This window comes from Hylaeus volcanicus, chromosome 8 (assembly GCF_026283585.1).
Source record: "Hylaeus volcanicus isolate JK05 chromosome 8, UHH_iyHylVolc1.0_haploid, whole genome shotgun sequence".
NCBI lineage: Eukaryota > Metazoa > Arthropoda > Insecta > Hymenoptera > Colletidae > Hylaeus > Hylaeus volcanicus.
In genome coordinates, this window is record NC_071983.1 from 9762543 (window position 1) to 9782316 (window position 19774).

Consider the following 19774-nt stretch of genomic DNA (forward strand, 5'->3'; position numbering starts at 1 on the left):
ATGTGACTGGTCGTGGTAGGTTCGGCGTCAATAAGGAGATGTTCCATTTTTTATCTCATTCCTTAATTCATCCGAAACGCTAGCACTTTAAAAAAAAAATCTGTCATAAACATCTCTTCAGTCCTACCAAAACTACCCTCTTCCTTTAACCTATCCTTTCCGTCCGCCCGCAAAACCGACTCTTGATCGGCGATTCGCGCTGTGTAGTGTAATGTCTTCCGAAACGAGGAAGGAATCGGATTCGCGGCATTTACGCGTAGCTGAGCGCCACTGGTCGAGCCGAGTTTGAGTCGGCCGTCGAGGTAGAATTGTGCGTGGATCAATAAATCGCGCGTGGAATGGAACGGTTCGACGGAGACATGAGAAGCAGGGAATAAAGGGAGCTTACGAAGCTTCGGTGGGAATTTCGGGAACAACACGAAGCGATCGTCCTGGCGACGGGAAGTTTCGTTATCTCGGGGCCTCGATCTGCCTTCGACGCACAACGCCTCGATAACATCCGAAGAGTTTTATCCGTGCCGAAACGCAGGGCAATCGGCCAAGCACCGAAATCCTCCTTTAGCCGCTGAATAGTAAACGGATAAGTCCGCGACGTTTACGGGCGAAGATTCGAGCGGATCCGTGGAGAATACGGATCGTCGGAGCGACGGGGAAGCGGAGTCTCGCGAGTTTCGGTCGTAAACGTCATCCAGTGCGACGGAGCTGGAAGCCAGACGTTGCGAGGGCCTCTTGTATTCTCCGGCGGATACGCGAACAGGCCGAGTTAACGCGAAACTACGATGCGCGTTAATGCCACGGCTTGCTTTCGAAGCCAACGAGCGCTCTCCGACCAACGGCTTTGTTCGATTCAGCTCTCCCAAAACAGTTTCACCGAAGGCTCCCGTAATCCCGAAAGCTACTCGCCGAAAGGGCTTATGTCTCGTATCGCGAAACTTGACCGTCCAAACTTGGGCGTTTCTTACCTGGTACACCTCGGATGACCTTTCGTCCGCTGCAAATCGCTTTTTCAAGCCGTTGTTTCTTGAACTTGCTGAGCAAGTTCCTGAAGCTTCTTCCCAAGAATCTTCGCTACCGATCCGCTTAGAGCTTCTGAGTTTTGCTGTTCGACGAGCGCTTTAGCGAAAAACTCTGCGAACAAAAACGACGGTGTCTAGAATGTGTATTCTGGCCAGGTTTATCGGTTTCAGCCTATGGTCCAACGAGTCGAAACTTCGGAGGAAGCGGACGGAGGGTCCAACGCAAAAGTCGAGCGCTTCGGGGGTAGGGTACTGGAAGAGAACCGTGAAGCCGAGAAGCGTAGCCATCCTAGTCTACGCAATTTGCATGGGTAATGCAACGGGAAGGATCCTTCCTTCCTATCCTCTGACCCAATAATACGCAACTGGCCGACCCGGGCCAGGCCGAACGCCCGGAATTCAATTACGCGAATGTAGCCGAACGCGACCGCGAACTCGGTCCGGGGACAAGCGAAACCTAATAACCAAACAATGGCTGCTCGCTTTAGCAGGATTCCGCAAGCTTTCGATCGGCGAATAGAGTTTCGTCGTTTTCTCTTCGTTATCGTCGAGAATGGACAGAACGCTGGTCGACTGGCGACGTTGACTGCGTAGGTGGAACGAAAGATCCTGGATTAACCCCTAGCCACGCAAGAGTCTGAGTAGTTCTCAGACCTTTCGGTCACAGGGAAGGGGCCAGACTAAGAAATGGATGAAACTGTGGTACTCAAACATGTTTTTCTGAAAAAGGAGTTTTCTAAGATTCTGAGCTATGTGCTAAAATTACTGGAGTAGGACCTTGACTGAACGTTCCACGGTGGTACAAACATGTTACCTACTTGTCCTACCCATTCACCATTACCCTTGGATGTTTTCAAAAAGAATCTTCGCTATCCAGATCCTCCCAAGACCGATTTCTCTTTCTTCGATCGGTGGACTTATTTCGAATTCGGGGCAGAGCTACGCGGGACAGAGATAAGTGCAGACGGGGAAGTGAAGCGACCGCGGATGGCGGAGCGTATTTTATTAATCGGTAGGGGCACACCATTCGAGTTACGTCCGGTCTATCGAGCAGCCAAATTGCTATCGCCGGAACGCGTGGTGTGCAACCCGCGCTGGCAGAAATTGAAACAATGCTCGAAATTGCAGACACCATTATGCCGTCGGTTTCTCCATTAACGTGCACGGTTTTCGCGTTGCCGGCCAAGCTGTTTACGAAAAAGCCGGTCCCCGATGAAAGGCGCCCGGAGATAAAGGGGGTCTCGAAAGCTCGAGGAACAATGAGCGCGCTTCAATTATCGCACGTGTAAAAAAATCCGCTTATATCCACGGCGAAACTGAGTATCGACCCCGCGGCCCCGCCGTAACTTCGGCAAATAGCGTTCCCGCGGGGATTTTAGGAAAATCTGGAACACGGCCAATGGCGTTCCCCGCCGCGTTACATCGCTCTGTCTGAGTTTATATTCGCGGCCCTTTTTCCCCCCGCTATTTTCGGGTTTATTCGTTTGGCAGTGCAACGAGTTACGCGCGGTCGGCCCGACCCCGATCCTCCTCGTCTGCCTCTTCCTCTCGCGCCATTTTCTCCGCGCCGATATTCCAGACAGCCCCGTCGCTAAGTCCGAGTGAATCTCGAGTGCCACCGGGAGGAGACGTTCTCCTTCGCGTCCCTACGATTCCTCTCGACTAATCCTCGCTTGTTAGGCGTATACAAAATTCGCGTCTTCGTTATTCGTACTGTGCTAAAATCACTCCTCCGTTCGAAGGTTCCAGCTAACCGTGTATGTGGTGGACGGGTAAGGTAACCTAGTTCTTCGTTAAAGTAAATGTATACTAGGCCATCCTTAGCATTGCCATGTCCTCCCTGACTTTATGCAAACGTCTGTATCTTGTCTAGGTGATGCGTACATATAGACTTTGTATACCTCTCGTAACTCCTTCATTTCGCAAACGGTTATAAAATGAGTCTCAATTATAATACATTGTACTTTCAATTGCTGACATGTATCTATGTGCGATATTATAAATATACTCCATTTATTGGCCTTAGTCATCGCGAAGACCGTTATTCTTAGCGAAATTAACGAAAAACAAACTCCAGCGACTTTATGGCACTCGGCGCTCTCGAGGCGCATCCATTGGTAGGATGGAAAAGGGTGCGAGGACAATGCCGTTCGTATTTCGTGCACTCTGCCGAAGGGTCCTGACTCATGCTCGTCCATTCAAGCTTCTAAGACAATGATTCGAGCCGAGGGTTTTAAAGTTGCATTATTAATCGAGGTAGACGGCGGAGGAACCTCGAAGCGAGGGTTGCAGTTTTGTTTTCGAGAGCGGGCGCGTACGCTTCGCCGCGCGGGTGTTCGTTTAATTATCGAATGTAAATAGGTTCGTTAAGGTCTCGTTTTTGAGTGTGCACGAACGCGTCCCTTCGTTTGCCGGAATCGCGGAACCCTTCGTCGTTCTTTCGGTGCGAACGCAGCGGCACGGAAGGAAACGGTTAACCGCGAATATCGCTCATTTTACAAACCGATCGTAATTCGTTGCGAGCCGGAACGATCGCGTCCGTTGCGGTCAACCGATTGGCTAACTGCCTGCGTGGGGCAACAGGTAGATTTACAATGACGATTTAACGAAGGAAACAATTTCACCGCTTCGGAGTAGTACCGATGCGCACGAGTGCGCCTACACTCGCGCGTGGAGAATATTCTTTTTTATTTTGAAAAGCGAAGATGTAAGAAACGTTGGTCAGCGAGGAACACTTCTAACTTTTAACTGAATGATATTTTTAATACGTTGAATGTACGTCACCCACATATGGGTGACTGAGCTTTTCGCTAAGGAACTTCAACAAATAATTTGAAGGACTAAATATATCGATGAAAACAAATCTGAAGAGAATTTGTAAATTTTGCATTTCCCCCTACTAGACCTCCTTTCAGTTTTGAAGGGTGATTTCACTCCCAAACACGAGTTCAGATCACCGTGAAAAAACGTGTGGAACATTTTACACAACTTTCCTCGAAAGGTTTCATCAAAATCGACGCGAAACAGTTGATCGAACTTCCTTGTCAGTTTTGCCATCGCATATATCCCGCAGCCGAATGCGAAACACCAAAGAAGAACTCGTCGGTACTGTTCCGTCAAAGGGAAAGTCGCGATATTGGAATCGTTGGAATCGATCTCGATCGGGAAACGATGGAAACGCGGAAGAGGGTGCGAGAGGTAGAGTCCGTGAAATGTGATTAATAGCGCGACGGCGATTAAAAGCAAACGGTGCATAACATAACTGCCGAGCCACCGACGTAACGCACAATAGGTCGGGTTCTGGTTATTTGTCATTGCGGATAGATCGGTCTATTACGTCGAGAAATTCGATCGGCCTTCGCCCAAGATAGACGTTCCATTGATTCTCTTACCCAGGAGCATCTCCTCGCTTCGTTACCGACGCTAATCGTTCAAAATAATGGATCTGGCGTGGAAGAGCTTTCCGCGTTCGCCTAGACGAGCGAACGTGAGCTTCGAAAACGCAATCGTGGAAATGAAACTGCAAGGGACCAAATGCGATTGTTTGGACGTTGGCTGATTGGCACGGAAACGATGCATCGACTATGCAATTTGCTGCGAAACGCGCTTAACTTTCGGATTGTTAAGACTGGATAGCGACCTGACATTGGGATGTTATTTCTTCTTAACCGAAATACGAGGACATTGCACAAATCGATCAACTCCGTAAAACAAAAAGTCGAGAAATACGATCAAAATGGCCTCTGAAATAAATTATTTATTATCCAATGACCAACAAAATTTTGTCGTTTAATGGTGTTAATCTTTATACGAACGAAATGACTCCGAGTGCAAAGGATTAATCGATTTCTGCAATGAACGGTTCAGATTCAAATAGCTAATAAATAAATGAATAAAATGCTTTCTAAGCCGTAATCCCTTCGTCATTCTATCGTAAACGTCAAATGAAATCACTCGAACGAAGGCAGACCTAGTAAACTCGGGTCTGGGAAGACCCAGCCTCAGCCGAGCGAGAGTTCAAAGGACGTATGCACAGATTGAACCACAGGCCTCTGCGCGACATTCGATAGGCTTGCGCAGGGGAGACGAGGTCGAAGACAGGAAGCTGGTAAAGGGATGGATCCAAGGAGTTCCGTGGACCACGAGACTGGTTATCGCTTCAGTTAATCCAACCTCCGTTCCTCCCGTTCCTTCGACGTTAGCCTTCCAGCTCGATTCCAAGGGTCTCGTACTATCCTTGGTCACACTCGACCAATCCGGAATCTCTCCGTCGCATTGTCGAGCATCGCACGGCTCCCTTGGCTTTGTCTATTTCCATCGGTACTTATCCACGACAATTGCGTCCTCTTCGCGACCTTCTTGTCAACGTCAACCTCGCGATCAGTGACGGCTCCTCCTCGTGACGCAGGTTCGCGCGAAATTCGCAAACACAGCGAACAAAACCTCGAAAGCTTCGCGTCGTCACTCGTAGCCGGTCAGAGCTGAGACTCGACCGAGAAAACCCTCCCTCCGTGAAATGCAGTCGTTTCCTCGAGGGGTCTCGTTAAAGCGTTCCATCAAGCGTTTCACGCCAGGCTTCTAATCGAAAAGTTAATTAGTGTCGTCGATGCTGGCAACGTTTCGAGGTTCCCTGGCGCGGGAATTGCAAAGATTCCACGGAACAACGGTTTCGTTGCGGGAAACCTCGTCGAAGCTCGGGCTGGTCAGAATTTATAGCAATTCTTTGCTGAGAACCGACAGCACGAACGTCAAACTCGTCTTTTTCCCGTGGGCCAATTTAATCTTTGCTATCACGTTGCAGGCCAATGGTATATCGATTTTAAAAATATTTTGAAAGCAAGCGAGATAAGAAAGAATCTAGGAGAAGGGTTTTTCGAACACTAAACTCTGTAATCAGAGGAAGTACTATTTAAACGCTTGCTCATATCAACGTGTACCTTTGTTTCGCAATTTCGCAACTCGTTTGTCGACGCACGCCATCGGTGCCCGTCTCTATTACAAACGGCGAGCGTGTACGCGATGGTTCTCTCTCGTTTTCTGTTCCAGAAGTAGCTCCGCCATCGAAACGAGCGAGTTTGCAAAAAAAAAAAAAAGAAAAAAGAAAAAGAAACATGTATCGGGGAGTACGTTTTCGTTGGTCTTACCGTGTGTCTGAGCGCGATAATTAAAAGCCCAGCTAGGAACGAGACGAGGCTCTGTTAGCCAGGCACATTTCCATGCAAACGACGCTACCGCGACACACGCGTCCCTGTCCTCGAGGACCTAAAGATAGAAACTCGACGAAACTAAGCTCCGGAATAAACTCCCGTTCTCCGTGCGCTCGAAATCGACCGTTAAAAATACTTGAAATTTTATGAAACTTTTCACGAGCGGAACGATCGAAAACTTTGAATGACACTTTTTCAACTACTTTAAGGGAGATTACTTTGCGACGGATTTTCGTCCGACCTGGACACGGCTTCGTCGAGTTACGTGGACAGGATCGTGTTTCGTGGAACTTTCGATATTTATCACGATCAACGATGACGCTTGTGCTGTGCATAGATGAGAAGTTGGCTGACGGTGTGATTGGTAACAGTGTTATACTATAGAATTCTACATAATCAAGTATAATAAAGTATAAGACTTGATTATAAGTACAATTTAATGCTATATACGGTCAGTCCCATAAATAATCGTACCTTGTATGTTTATTGAAGAAAGTTTAAATTAAACGAGAGGTTCGATATTTCCAAATAAATGTTTCTCCTCGAGAAACGTCGAACCTATCATTTAATTTAAACTTTCTTCAATAGACATAAAGGGTTCGAATATTTATGGGATTGGCTGTAAGTCATACACTTATAATACTATAAAAGTATAGTATATTATTATGCTTGATTGTAAGTATAACGTAATATACTATTCTAGTATAATCAAGAAGATTATCTCTGCATAGTGTAAAAGAAAATGTTCCAAAAATGGAGTGGTTAGACAAACAAGCTATTCCTCGTGCATTTCATATTACAAAACAGAGAGCTGTTGTGGGTACATGACGCTTATTATTCTAAGAAATTAATTATGCTGTGCCAAAAAACGACCGCGTAAATTACAATGTACGACGAGCTTGGAGGGATTAAGACAGGTGGTTGGAGAGGCGTAATGAAGTAGAACGTGTCCTTTAAACGCGATGACGAAAACGTACATTGCAGGGCGAAAGAAAGGACCGTCCCGGATTAAGAGGAATATACTACTAGGAGTAAGTAGAATATGGACAGTGTCGAGTAATTTCGCCTTACGAAGGCTGACTATAATGTCTGACCCAACATAGCACACGTGGCAGGTCTTTTTTCTCCTGAGAATACTTAACAAGATAAATGTCATCGTACTTTAACATTACCGACGTCGCAATAATTCTCCGAACGGCCACCATTTTCCTGTGTAAGGGTCGATTTGTCTCGAAACTGACTGACAAAATTTTCTTTAGAAAACGATTCAAATAAAAACATGATACATATGTTTTGAAAATTTATGTTTATTGATTTAAGCGCCTTGTGTTTGAATTTTGTTAACGATTACGAGTGATAATAAAACGGAGTTCGTCACCGCTTTTGATATTATTTCTTCGATAGAATTTATCTTGTTAAGCATACGCTTACGAGACCAAGTTTATAAGAGTCTTTACTCGCCACTTTATCTTTCGTAGCACCTGCCTCGAGGAGACCTTCTTTCGCTAGGCTACTGTATACGCGAACGGAACAACGACATCTTTGTACGAAAATATTTCTCGAGCGATCGGGAAAACGGCGTGAATTCTTAAAGAAAATAGCTCGTTGCCGTTGGCTCGTGTCGAGGACGCCGGAAAAATGTGACGCGTTTCGCCGACAGAAGGAGTCGGTCTCCTGGTTGAAATATTCATTTTTTCGTTACGGAACGCGAACGCCAGTCCGGAGAATCGTCGAGCAAAAATGTCTCGTCGGCATAGTCGAGGTGACTCGTTCCCGTTGCGAAAATCCGGAGGTATCCTTCGGATATTAAGAGGGCAGGGTATTTTGCGTCCACGATATTTCTGTAGGGAGAATTTCTGCTCAAATAATTATCTAAAAACTAAAAAAAAAAAATTAGATATCGCGCAGGAGTTTATATTTCTATCGTAGGAAAAATATTAATCCTTTGCACCCGACAGTTTCATTAGAGAGAGTTAACACGTTTGACGACAGAACATTCTGCCATGATTGGAGAGTCGTGAAAATAAAATATTTTACTACTACTTGACAGTGTACCAGTTTACAGCATAGGAAGCTATTTATGAACTAATACCGCTACGAACAATTCGAGATTCAACGAAATCTAAGATAAACAAAGGCTGTTGCTTCTAAGTCGCCACTTGAGTGCAAAGGGTTCATTTACTAGGATTTTCCTTGCTGTTATCAGACAGACGCAATCGCATCGCATGTCGACCGGTGAAGTAAACACTGTACTTCAGTGTTCTACTGTGCTGTGAATCTCCAACTCGAGTTTCATTTTTCTTTTAAATCGTGTGCCTAGAAGGGTTAAGGAAGCTCCCTCTCCACCTGGAATTCGCTCAACTAAACACGGTTTGGTATCGGGAGGGTTCAGCTCGTGTCTGGATGAAAATCCGAAACGAGAGAACAAGAGGTCGACGTCAACGGAAGTTTTTTTAGCAGGAATTACGTAACGACTGAAATTTATTTAATTAGCTGCACCGAATACCGCGAGTGAAAGTACAAAGGCGAACAAACGAGTCGCGCCCGCGGCATTTTCGCTCGACCCGGAGATGTCTGTTCGCGCGGGAATTGGCTTTCGCGTGCTACGTTGGCGAAGCAAACGCGCGAAGTCAGCACGGGGACAATAGACCTGATGCTTACCGCTAAAAAACACGAACCAATGACGGATAGATATCGAACAAAGGACTTCTCGGCCGGTGCACGTAATCCCGGAGCACGCGCGGCTTGTTTTCCGCCAGGACAAAGGGAGAAACAAGACGAATGAGAAAACAGATTTGGAACGGGAAAAGGTACTCTCGGGCGATGGGATCCATTGACGTACTCGTTAATGTCGGTATCGATTCCGAGGCATTGTGTCAAGGTATCAAACAGGTATCGAAGCGAATTCTCGTTTATGTCGTCGTACGAGTTAATTTTTGGCGAAAGAGCATCGATTTCAGAACACGTCCCAGTTCTATCGCTGCTATCCTTCGATCGGTGATTGCGCGGATGGAGGCAGTACGCGGTATCGCGCACTTTCAGCGGGCGCGTCCGAAACGAAGAAAAAGGACCCGCGAGAAAGAGAAATGAGGCGAAAACGAAGAAAATGCGAGAGCCACGGAAAGATAACAGAGAGGGTGGGGTAAAAAACTGAGAAAAGGAAGATACGGTTTTTTTCTAGCCCCTTGGAGTTCTTATTAATATACGAGACGAGTCGTGCGCGAGGAATTGCGTGCCATTTTTGCTTTTCTTTTGAGACGTCGCGCGATACCGTCGAGCGAAAACTTTCGCGTATTTCTCGACGGTAGAACGTCCCTCCTCGATTTTCCCCGTCGGAAAGGAAACGAGAGACGATAACCGAGCTGCCAGTGCCGGAAGATCGAGAATCTTCGAGAGAGGAGGAAAAGCGTGGAATTCGGCCGAGTCGCGGGACACGTAGCGAGCATAACGCAGCGGACGAGAACCCAAAACGCGGCTCGCAGAGTTCGCAGGGTGATTTATGGGAGCGCGTGTACGGCTGCTGAGCCGCACATGGACCGCCAACAGAAACGTCTTGTGTTTCGCGTCGTACCGTCTTGTTATCAATATTATTATTTATATAAAGCCTCTGATACAGCGAGGAGAATATTGAGGTTGTAACGAAAGTTCGCAGCGTCTTTTGCCGAGTGGCATTTAACGCTAAAGCTACCAACGCTTCGTTTGTACCTATTTCTGCCATGATTGAGCAAATAATTAATCTTAAAGACAGTTTTCCATTAAATGCAAAAATATTTTATGTGCTACTAAATCGAATAATGAATGAAACAATTGTATATAAATCGTATGCCACATATAAGAATTATATACAATAGTTTGAAAACTGTCATTTGACCGGTTGTGGTGGGTTTAGTGTTAAATACGTGCACTTGTTACAAAATGAAATGCACTGAATTCGCATCTAAGTACAACCATTAAAGCGATAACGGGTCTACGTCTATCCATCGTATTTTCAAAATTTCTGGTGGCTGGTATAATGCCACAAACATCGTGGAGGTAGAGTCTTGCCGACGCTAATCGCACATGCCAAGTGACAAGTGAGGCGCCGATTGATGCGGAATTGCGCAAACTGATAATCTGCTCCAATCTACCATCGCGGCGTTCGCGGCTTAAGGCAAAAGGCAACCCGAATAGATTACCCGTCTCGAAAATGAATCATGGCCAACTTCCAGGATCAATTACTTTTCGAGACTAATCTCTATCGATTTAGAGTATCGAGCTACGGCTGCATGATTGATATCCTAGTTAACGATGGGACCGAATTCAATACGTACTCCAAGTCGAATCCAATACATCATCGCTTCATGACGTTCGATTATTACTCATGAAACGTGGTAGTTAATTGTATATGCTTGTGAAATAATCTGTACACGAAGAAAGAAAAAAAAAAAAGAAACAGAGGGTAGATTTCAAGATATTTCAAATTATCACTTCGTGTTACTCAAGTACAGTCAAACCTGTTTTGTGCGGTTTTGTTTTATGCGATTTGTTATGTGCGAAAGTTCTTTTTGTGCGGTATATGAAAATAATATGACACTGTACATTTAAATTTAACGAACGCGAGCATATAATTGCAATGGATTATTCATAAAGAAAGGAGAACGAAGCGACGATCGCGTATTGCAGGAACGTGTCGTTTATTGCATTGCGGGCGGTGTGTGGCTTGGCATTAGTTATATACTTTCCGACCTGTGAAGTGCGTGCATGCGCATCTTTCGACCATTAAGATAGGTTTAATTTTTAAGTGAGATTAAAGGTAAATTAATTATTCTTCCTATTTATATATAGTTTCTTTATGATTTTTATTTTACTTTTAGACAGAAGCACTCCCTTAAAATGAATATTCACAAATGAGACTTTTTTTATGGCGTCCCTCTCCACCGCATAACAAAATATTCTCTTCGATACTGTATGAAAAATTATTTGTTATAGCTGTTTATGAAGTTTCTAAATATTTTTTTTGCGTTTTTTTTTTATGCGGTCTATCGCTCAAAAACTGGTTCGACTGTATTCACGTAGAGATCGAAGTTCTCGAGCCAAATTCGAACCTACTTCCAAGGTATTTGACCCCATCCCTGATCATAGTCTATATTCCACTAGAGCGCATCGCCGGTACGCCCGCGTTGACAGAACCCGCGCGTTATTCTCGGACGCGTGCGAATTCGTAAAGAAGGAACAAAAGGGAGGAACAGTGCGCGGGCAAAAGGAGCGAAATTGAACGCTAATCCAGCGGCTCGACTCTAGGAGCGCAAGACGGAACGTCGGAACGGCAGAACAGCAGAACGGAAGGAAGGCACGCGTGGTAGTCGCAAGAGAACGGAAGGGTAGGACGGGTTGGGAAGCAGTGGTGTGCAGGGGGCGGTGGGTTCCATGGTCGGCGGGTTGGCGGTGAGCTCTCAGTCTGTCCTGCGCCGTCGAAACGAAGGAAGCGTCGTTCGGCGTCGAGCGCGACGTCGAGCGCGACGAGCCGACGGGACGACGAGCCCGTACCCCTTAGTCCGCGTTCGCTCGCCGTCTCGAGCGTCACATTTTCGAGCTTCTGATTACGGGATCGCGCGCCCTCGCCTCTCAGCCTCGTTCACTCGACCGTCGAGGAGTTTCGACCGAGGACAAGCATCGCTTCGAGTTCGTTTACTCCATTCTCACCAATTAATTTTCCTTCGAAAACGTTCGTGTTCCTCGTCTCTCGCCCGTCGCATCTCGTGGCTCGTGTCGTTCAACGCAAGGAAGGAGGCTGGATCCTGAGAAGCAACCGACCCGAAACTTTCTCGCCAAGGATTTATCCGAGAACTAGGCGGCGCATACCGATCGAGGTACGTTTCCTGCGACTCGTTTTCTCGTGACTCCGCGCACTCGCAGACGAAACGGACGAGAATCCTTCCCGACGGACGGATAGAGGATTAAAACGCGCCGTCGGCCGTCGCGTTTCGCCGTCACCCTCGTATCGCTGTCGGATCGTCGAGGCAGATGTTTGCGCAATCGTTTTAATTAGCCGGCACGTCGTTCCGCGCCGCGACTCGCTCGGTGTCTCGATCGCGCGACCCGAGCTTTGGATGCCAGGACGCAATTCGTTTTTCGCGAATAGCTTATGTTTCCCACGCAGCGTTGATTTTGCTCCACTCGAGATGCGGTTTTGCGCTCGGTTCTCGGTTCTTAACGAGAGCTCGTCGACCTCCGGCGCCGCGATTTTGCGAAGTCGTAATTGCGCGGGTATCGCGAGGAACGGCTCCCAACGAACCGTGAGGGATCTATTGTTTCCGGTCCCTGGCATCCGGAACTTTGGTTCCGCGGAGAATTCACCGTGTACGAGAAAAATTGCGGGTACGATGGACTTTTTGCTCGTCACGTTGGCGTCGTTGCGGGGGTCGTTGTCTCGCGCGCGCGACACGCTCGCCTCGACAAACGTTTTTACGCCTCCGACGGTGACAGAAAAATGCTATTAACGGCGCGCGGTCGTCGGGGCGGGTTTCGTCGTGACTCGAAAAACAAAAAACTGATTGAAACGAAACCTCGACGAAAAACCCCTTCGATACTCGGTGTCGGAGCAACCGAAACTTTGTTTTCCGCGTATCGGGGCGTTGATTAACGCTCGATCGTTTCGAAATTTGCATCGCGTAGTTTCGCGACTTGCCGCCCACTTGGGAAAGAAAGTTTATTCGCCTCCGACTTCGACGGTTGAGTTATCGAGTTCGAAAATGAGTTTACGGCCGCGTATACTTGTTCGACGTCTCGCAACCGGGTGGACGCAAACTTGCCCGCTTGCACGCGATTTAGAAGGTGCCGGCAAGTTTTCGTCGAGCGTAATTTATATGGTCGATATCGGTTTGGGGTCGAGAAAACGGTGCGAAACGTGGCTGGTGACGATGACCTAGGCGACGCTGTGATAAATCAACGGAGAAGACTGTGTCACGATACAGTGTTCTACAATATTCGAGGGAGTTAGAATAAAAATAAATAAATTCCGGGTTGTCCAGAAAGTTCGTGCCATTTTTTATGAAAAATTCAAAAACACGTTTGAATTTTGATATACATTTATTAAACAATATAGGTACCAGTTTGTTTCACAATTTTTCCACCTTTTAAGAAATGTATGCATGTTATTTGTTTTCAAGCATTCCTATATATTCAGACCTGTACCATCTACCAAAAATCGACATGGACTTTCCAGACAACCCGATAAAATGAAAACGAAATAGAATCGAAAATACTGACTATCTGTACCAGGTTTTAACCCCTTGTCTCACAGTGACCTCATTGAAAATGTAACGAATACAACCCCTAAATGATTTGGTAATATCGAGCAATAAAACTTCAGAGTTAATCGTTATCTATAGTATATGTAACTAAGAAATAATTTCTTTTCCGAAGGTAAAATAAAATTTATGCGACAGAGGGTTAAGAAAATCGCTGGAGGTACACGAGGGAGGTTAACTGGATGTCGGAGACCTGTAGAGGGCAGGTAGGGGAGCGGTGGAAGAATGACGAAAAGACGAAGGGAATCGTGGAAGAATCGTGGTGCCGTTTATTCAGGAGTTGTGGAATTTTACTTGGAAAGGGGAAATGCAAATGCGGGACATCGACTGGGTGGTCGCGTGACTTCCACTCAGGGTTTCGGAAAATCGGTAACGATCGTTTCTAACAAGTAGGAAACTAACACAGATTTTAACTAAACTCACAGATAATTATGCACCAACGAATGTTGTCCCTGCGATAATTATAGTAATAATTATTCACAATTGTCGAATTAATGACTAAGCGTAAAATATATTTGGAATCTCCAATTACATATAGATAAATTGTCACATTTGATTGTTCATTAATCGTTAATAGCGATTACCAGTTTCACGGTAATTGTAATCATGGATTAAGTTTTGCCCACTGCGCAGGAGTTGGCACAATCGTTGTCTTGTGTTTAGTAAAATATAAACGCGTAGAGTACGTAAGTATGGTAAAACTCGATACTGTCGCGCTCGCGACGAAGGAATGCCGCCTGTCGCGTCGAGGGAATCCGACGGTTGCACGAATCGCGAACAATGGGGATTTTTCGCGATTCTGACGCGTTCACGTAGGTAGATCGGGCCTGGAAAATTTAAAGCGATAGACCGAGTCGGTACGACGGAACTTCGATCCGCCGCGGTGGGTTCTAGCGAATAAAACCGCATCGTTCGATACCGGTTTAATGTTTCTGGTAGCGTTGGACGCGAACTGGTCGGTCAGAAGCGCGAGCTTCCGTCCGATTTTCCGAGAGTTCGTCGAACCTGCGGTTTCCATTAGCCACGGTCGTCCCCTGCCGTCCCACCGACGCAACGGGGAACAGTCGGTTGTTCTCTATCGAGAGCTGGATATAAAACGCTCCGATTGTTTTTTGCGGCTGGCAAACAGTTCGGTTTATCGTCGAACAATGTCAAAATTTTCAACGGAAATTCGGTCGGCGTGGAATGGTTTGTCGCAAAAGCATCGCCGAGACTGGAGGAGAATCAACCGATCCGAGGTAATAAAGCGGTCCATTTCCCCGCAGCGGAACGTCGAGCGGGTAAATCGAAGCTACGGTCCGGCCGCTCGCTCTTGTTTTCCCATTTTATTAAACGGGCACACGCGTAATATCGTCCGCTACCAGCGTAAATCGATGTCTCCGTTTTCTGCGTTCGTTATCTCGCGAACGGTACCTAGCCGCGAGGCCGTTGGTCTCCGATTCTTTTCGTATCGCTGAATTGGTCGTCGCGGTCGCGGGGAACGATCTTAGTCTAGTGGCAAAAGGGAGACGAGGAAAGAAGCTGAAAGACGCGCGGCGCCATCCTTGAACTAGGTCGATCGTCGGTATCCTGCGAATATCGCTGCCTCGTCGACGACAAATACCCTCGACTTCCTTCATGAATTGCAAATTCGCGCGTTGTTTTTTTCCACGTTCTCCAGCGATATTGCCGCGTGGACGAGCTTAACTTTCCTCGACGAATAACGCTAGGCGAGGTAACGGAATTATTACCCTGATCGCCGAATGTTCTCTTGGAATTCTCTTACGGTTCGCGTATGCGTGAAAGAATTCGGCCCGTTATGGACAATAATGCTCGAATGCTTTGAATATTGGGACGAGGAATTCTTTCGTCCTAATCTTGATGCTTGGCATAGTTGTTGATAAAATACCAACTATGCCGCATTCTGGTTACTTTCCTGTCACTAAAGTTTCGTTTAAAGCAGGGTTCTCTGGGCGAACACGTAGGTCATTTTCAAGAGGTTTGCATTTTGGATCTATCATCGACGATACAATTATTTCAAATGAGAAACAGAAAAAATGGGGACCCTTTGGATGAAAAATGTTCTTTGCATTCCAGCCCATTAAGACCCTCAAAAATTTCCTTTGACGTACCGATACCATTCGAAATCAAACGGATACCTTCACCGGTCTTCGGTTCGCAGTATGCATAGTCTGAATTCGCTGTTCAGTTGTATTCGCCCGCCATAGTTCGTTAGGTACATCTATGAAAGCGTACTTTGAATCTACCGTACACATTGCCCGGAATTCGACATTCGGTCAGACTATCGTCTGGTTTACGTCAACGGACCTTTACGCTAACTCGTTTTTTCATCGTTTCCCGGATTTCGTGGTCCGTCAATCCCGAAATAAACGCTACCGAGTTAAGTCAGGCAAACAGACGATGAATTCCTATCGGTATCCTCCAGCGTTCGCGGGAAATTCGAGCAGTCGATGGCTTCCCAGCGTAATCGAATCCCTTTGAATACGAATCTCTCGCATTTCTAAGCGTGGATTGGTTTCCAACGGAAACTTCTTTCGCGGCAATGGTTCGGGGCGGGTTTGTCTACGATTGCTTTAACCCTCTTGATGTTAAGCCCCGTACGTCATATGAATCTTGAGTTTTTCGTCCTACGCTGCCTCAGTGACAAAATAAATAGCGACATCGCTACATGAACTCGAAATTGCGATGATCCGTAGTTCCACTAGAATGCTACTTTATTTACACTAATATAGAGAAACTTGGGATGCTTTTCACTTAACCCTTTGCATTCCTAAGACCACCTGTACTGCCCAGGGACTTGAAAGCGTTCTACTCCTACGGTCATTAAGTTTTAATAAGCGATCACGCGATAGTGCACTACGTTGTAGAAGAAATAAATAACTAACCCAGTTTCTGTTTTTTGGTATTATTTTAAATAAAAATAATTTTCATACAGTAAGTAAAATGTTGAAAGGAACAGTGAAAAGTTTGATAATACAGAATCTAGCAGTGATAATGTAATAGATTGTAGAGAGTTTTTCGTGACCGTTCAATAACTCAGAAATCCAAGAAAAACGGTCTTGGATTTGACTACCTGCATATAGCCAAATTGCTTGGAGTGCAAAGGGTTCATTCTTTCGTTACCCCAGCCTCGACTTCGAGAAGCTACAAGCTGCGAATAACTACTCCCCAATCTCTTAACCCTTTACCTAGGAACACGATGTCTCTACTACATAACCGTGCACTATATTCGTGGAGCGTATGAGTAAACGCGAATATCGTAATATGTTTCAGATCGCGAGCTACGTTGGAACGATCGGGACCCTTCGCTTCCGCCGAGGCTCGACGGGATTTTAACGTCGCGTCGTCAGGGAACCGAGCGCGGTACATGTCAGCGACAGCGAACTTTCTACCAAAGTGATTATCGACGGAATAAAGTGCCAAAGAACTCTGGAAAATTAACTAAAGTGTGCGAGGAACCTGCAGAGGGAAGAAACCTGTGAGACACGAAACGTAAGGGGAGGAACGCGAGCGAGAGCAGGGAAGGATGAGAAACGGCGCCCCGTCGAAGAAGAGGCGATCGTGGTAGAGGGCAGAGGCGTGGATCGAGGTGGATCCGGGTCGATCGGTGTGATGGTCTCGGGGTGGTGTCCGTGCGTGCCCCTCGGCCGCCGGGAATCATCGGCCCAGCAGCAAACCGCCTCCTCTTCGAGGAGCATCGGGAACGACGGTGCACCGTTCACCGTCAGCGCCGCGACCGATCACGCAGAAATGGTCCAGATGTTCTACTACGAGAACCGCGGCAAATGCTGCAAGAAGCTTCTTCGATATAACGGATATCCGAACAAGGTAAAGCACGCTTATCTCTCGCCCCATCTCACCCCTCGAACGGTTCACACGGTTTATCGTCAACAAAAAATGCACGTTAATGCGTTCAGCATGGTTGATAATTCCTTTCTTGTCGATAAATTGTTGTTGCGAAGCGTGCGATTTCACTTTGGAATTAAGAACAATGCGTGGGGGTAAAGAAAGAATCTGTTTTAATTGCGATATGACGGGTTTCGGTTGGAAGCCCTCTTCAGGAATATAAATCTCAATGCAAGAAGTAATTTGATGTAATGCAATTAAGGAAAAAGAAACCTAGGTGAGAAACGAGGAATGTACAGTCAATCCCATAAATATTCGTAGCCTCTGTGTCTATTGGAGAAGTTTCGCTAATTTAAATAATAGTTTTCATGTTACCATATGAATTTTTCGTTATAAATATGTATATGAATAAGCTGATATATGTATAAATTTATATATGTATCAACATATTCATACAAACATACACTTGGAAACATCAAACCTACCCATTTAATATAAACAAATTTCTTCAATAGACATAGAGGGGAACGAATACTTATGAAAATGATTGTATAATGGGAAGAAAAGCTCTTGCAAAAGTCACAGTTTAACGAGGACCTGATGAATTAAATTCTTCATAAACTGTTGGTAATTTTGTAGTACAATAATGATTTACAAGGTCCAAAGACCCAACCAGCTCAACAGTCCTCTTCGTCAACGATTTCTTTCGGAACGTAGGAACACCTTCGCTCTGAAACGTTTGTCGACTTCTTTACGACCGCTTTCCAGTCGATAACTCGACAAATTTCATACGGCGTTGAATGCAAGGGAACGGCGGCGGAGTCGACTAAAGACGGTCCAGAGCTGAGGGTCGGCCAGCCATCGAGGTCCTTTGAGGTTCTTGGCGAGCTGTCAGCAACAAACGACTATCGAGAAATTCAAACCAGCTTTCGAGAAACTGCACTCGAGAAACTAGAACTCGATCGCACACCGAGGCGCCGTTTCTCCGCCATCTTCAGTTTTTCGCGTAGTCGCTCTCAACTACATATTTTCGCCACACGGCCAGCCAACACTGTCCTATTCTACTTCCATTCCCGCGTCGAACCTCGACGTTCTTCTGTATCAATAGAAGCGTGTTTGTTGGTCTTTACTGGCCTTCAGAAACAGTTTTCGAATTTATATTTGTATACGATCGTTCTTCATCCTCGGAACGAGTAGAATACGGTACCAAAGTTCCTCTATAGAGAGGGTGTCCCCTGACGCCTCTCTCCGACCGACTAAGATAATTGGAAACTACTTTTACCTCGATTCGCGCAGTATTTGGCGTGTTCGCGGCGCTGGAGCACCGAACCGGACGTATCGCGTTGGTCGAGGGTTTCCGGGTCTCGGGAACGGAAGAATACGAGAAAAGGGAGAGCCGGTTCCAACTTCACGGCTTGAGAGGTTCCAAGTTTCCGAAAGCCCCCGGGGAAATAAATCGATTCGCTATCTGAATAGCCATTATGCGGACGTGGCTCGGAGGCAAGCAGGAACGGGAGAGGCTGGTAGATTGGGACGTTGGCTCGGCGGTAACGGCGGCCAAAGCGTACAGCCGGGGAATTCGAAAGACGAAAAGGGAGACAAAAGCGAGAGGGAAAGGGAAGAAGAAAGGAACAGAGTCGATGCCTTATCCGTGTCTGGAACTGGGCTAATGCCTCGGAGTTTCAAAACTCGTATCGGCCGGAATTTTCTTTCAATAACCGAGTTATTATTCATCCCAGCCATTTATTACTCTCCTATCCGCGGAGTTTCCTTCTCCTTCGCCCTTCGAATCCCGTCTAGCCCACCCGAGGCCTCAAAGCATCCTCTCGGTCGCGAATCAAACTTTTCCTTTGTAAGGGGAAACCATAGGCCGGGCTTCGCCTCGTCGGGGAAAAAGAGTATCCGGCGTATCTTTACGAGGGGATGCTCCCGATCGTCGATCGCCCGTAAAATATTGTGTCGGGCCTCGTAAAAATACGCTTACGTCTTCGAATCTCGCGGCGCCAGCATCTATTCCGACGGAGGACTCGTCTTTTTCTTGCGATGATTCGCGTAGGTCGTCTCCTTTCGAGAATCTCAAACTGAATTGTCGCATAACCACGATCGTGAAGCTATTTGGGAGCACGAACAGCGCAGCAAACAGAAGGGAGATATTTGATCTCTTATCGGGTAGTTCCGTCTGTTTTCTGACGCGCTTAAAAGGTCATGTATAGTAAATGGACTGTGGATCTTATATGCTTACTGTCAGTCCCATAAATATTCGTACCCTCTATGTCTGTTAATCAAAACTATTATTTAATTTAATTAAACTCCTTCAATGGACATAGAAGGTATGAATATTTATGGGATTGACTGTATGTCGTACACTGATATGAAAAACATATCAAAATATATACATCATTCGTGTTGAATATAT

General features: G+C 46.3%; 2 protein-coding genes across 7 annotated transcripts in view; one reads left to right on the forward strand and one right to left on the reverse strand.

The window, feature by feature from the left end:
• LOC128880968 (uncharacterized) overlaps nt 1-19774 on the reverse strand; it is a 105458-nt gene that overhangs the window by 21917 nt on the left and 63767 nt on the right. For 2 of the 3 annotated variants that reach the window (XM_054131584.1, XM_054131585.1), the window contains one exon: nt 963-1128. The exons of the other annotated variant lie outside the window; for it this stretch is intronic. The gene's annotated coding sequence lies outside the window, so the exon portion shown is untranslated. The remainder of the gene's footprint in view (nt 1-962; nt 1129-19774) is intronic. 3 annotated transcript variants of the gene reach the window in all.
• LOC128880967 (uncharacterized) overlaps nt 10192-19774 on the forward strand; it is a 41639-nt gene continuing 32056 nt past the window's right edge. For 2 of the 4 annotated variants that reach the window (XM_054131580.1, XM_054131583.1), the window contains exons 1-2: nt 10192-12072; nt 16786-17340. In XM_054131580.1, the coding sequence (XP_053987555.1) occupies nt 17125-17340 (216 nt within the window). In that variant the 5' untranslated portion in view covers nt 10192-12072; nt 16786-17124. Of the gene's footprint in view, nt 12073-13627; nt 13882-16785; nt 17341-19774 lie in introns of all 4 variants that reach the window. The other 2 variants (XM_054131581.1, XM_054131582.1) reach the window with 2 other exon arrangements.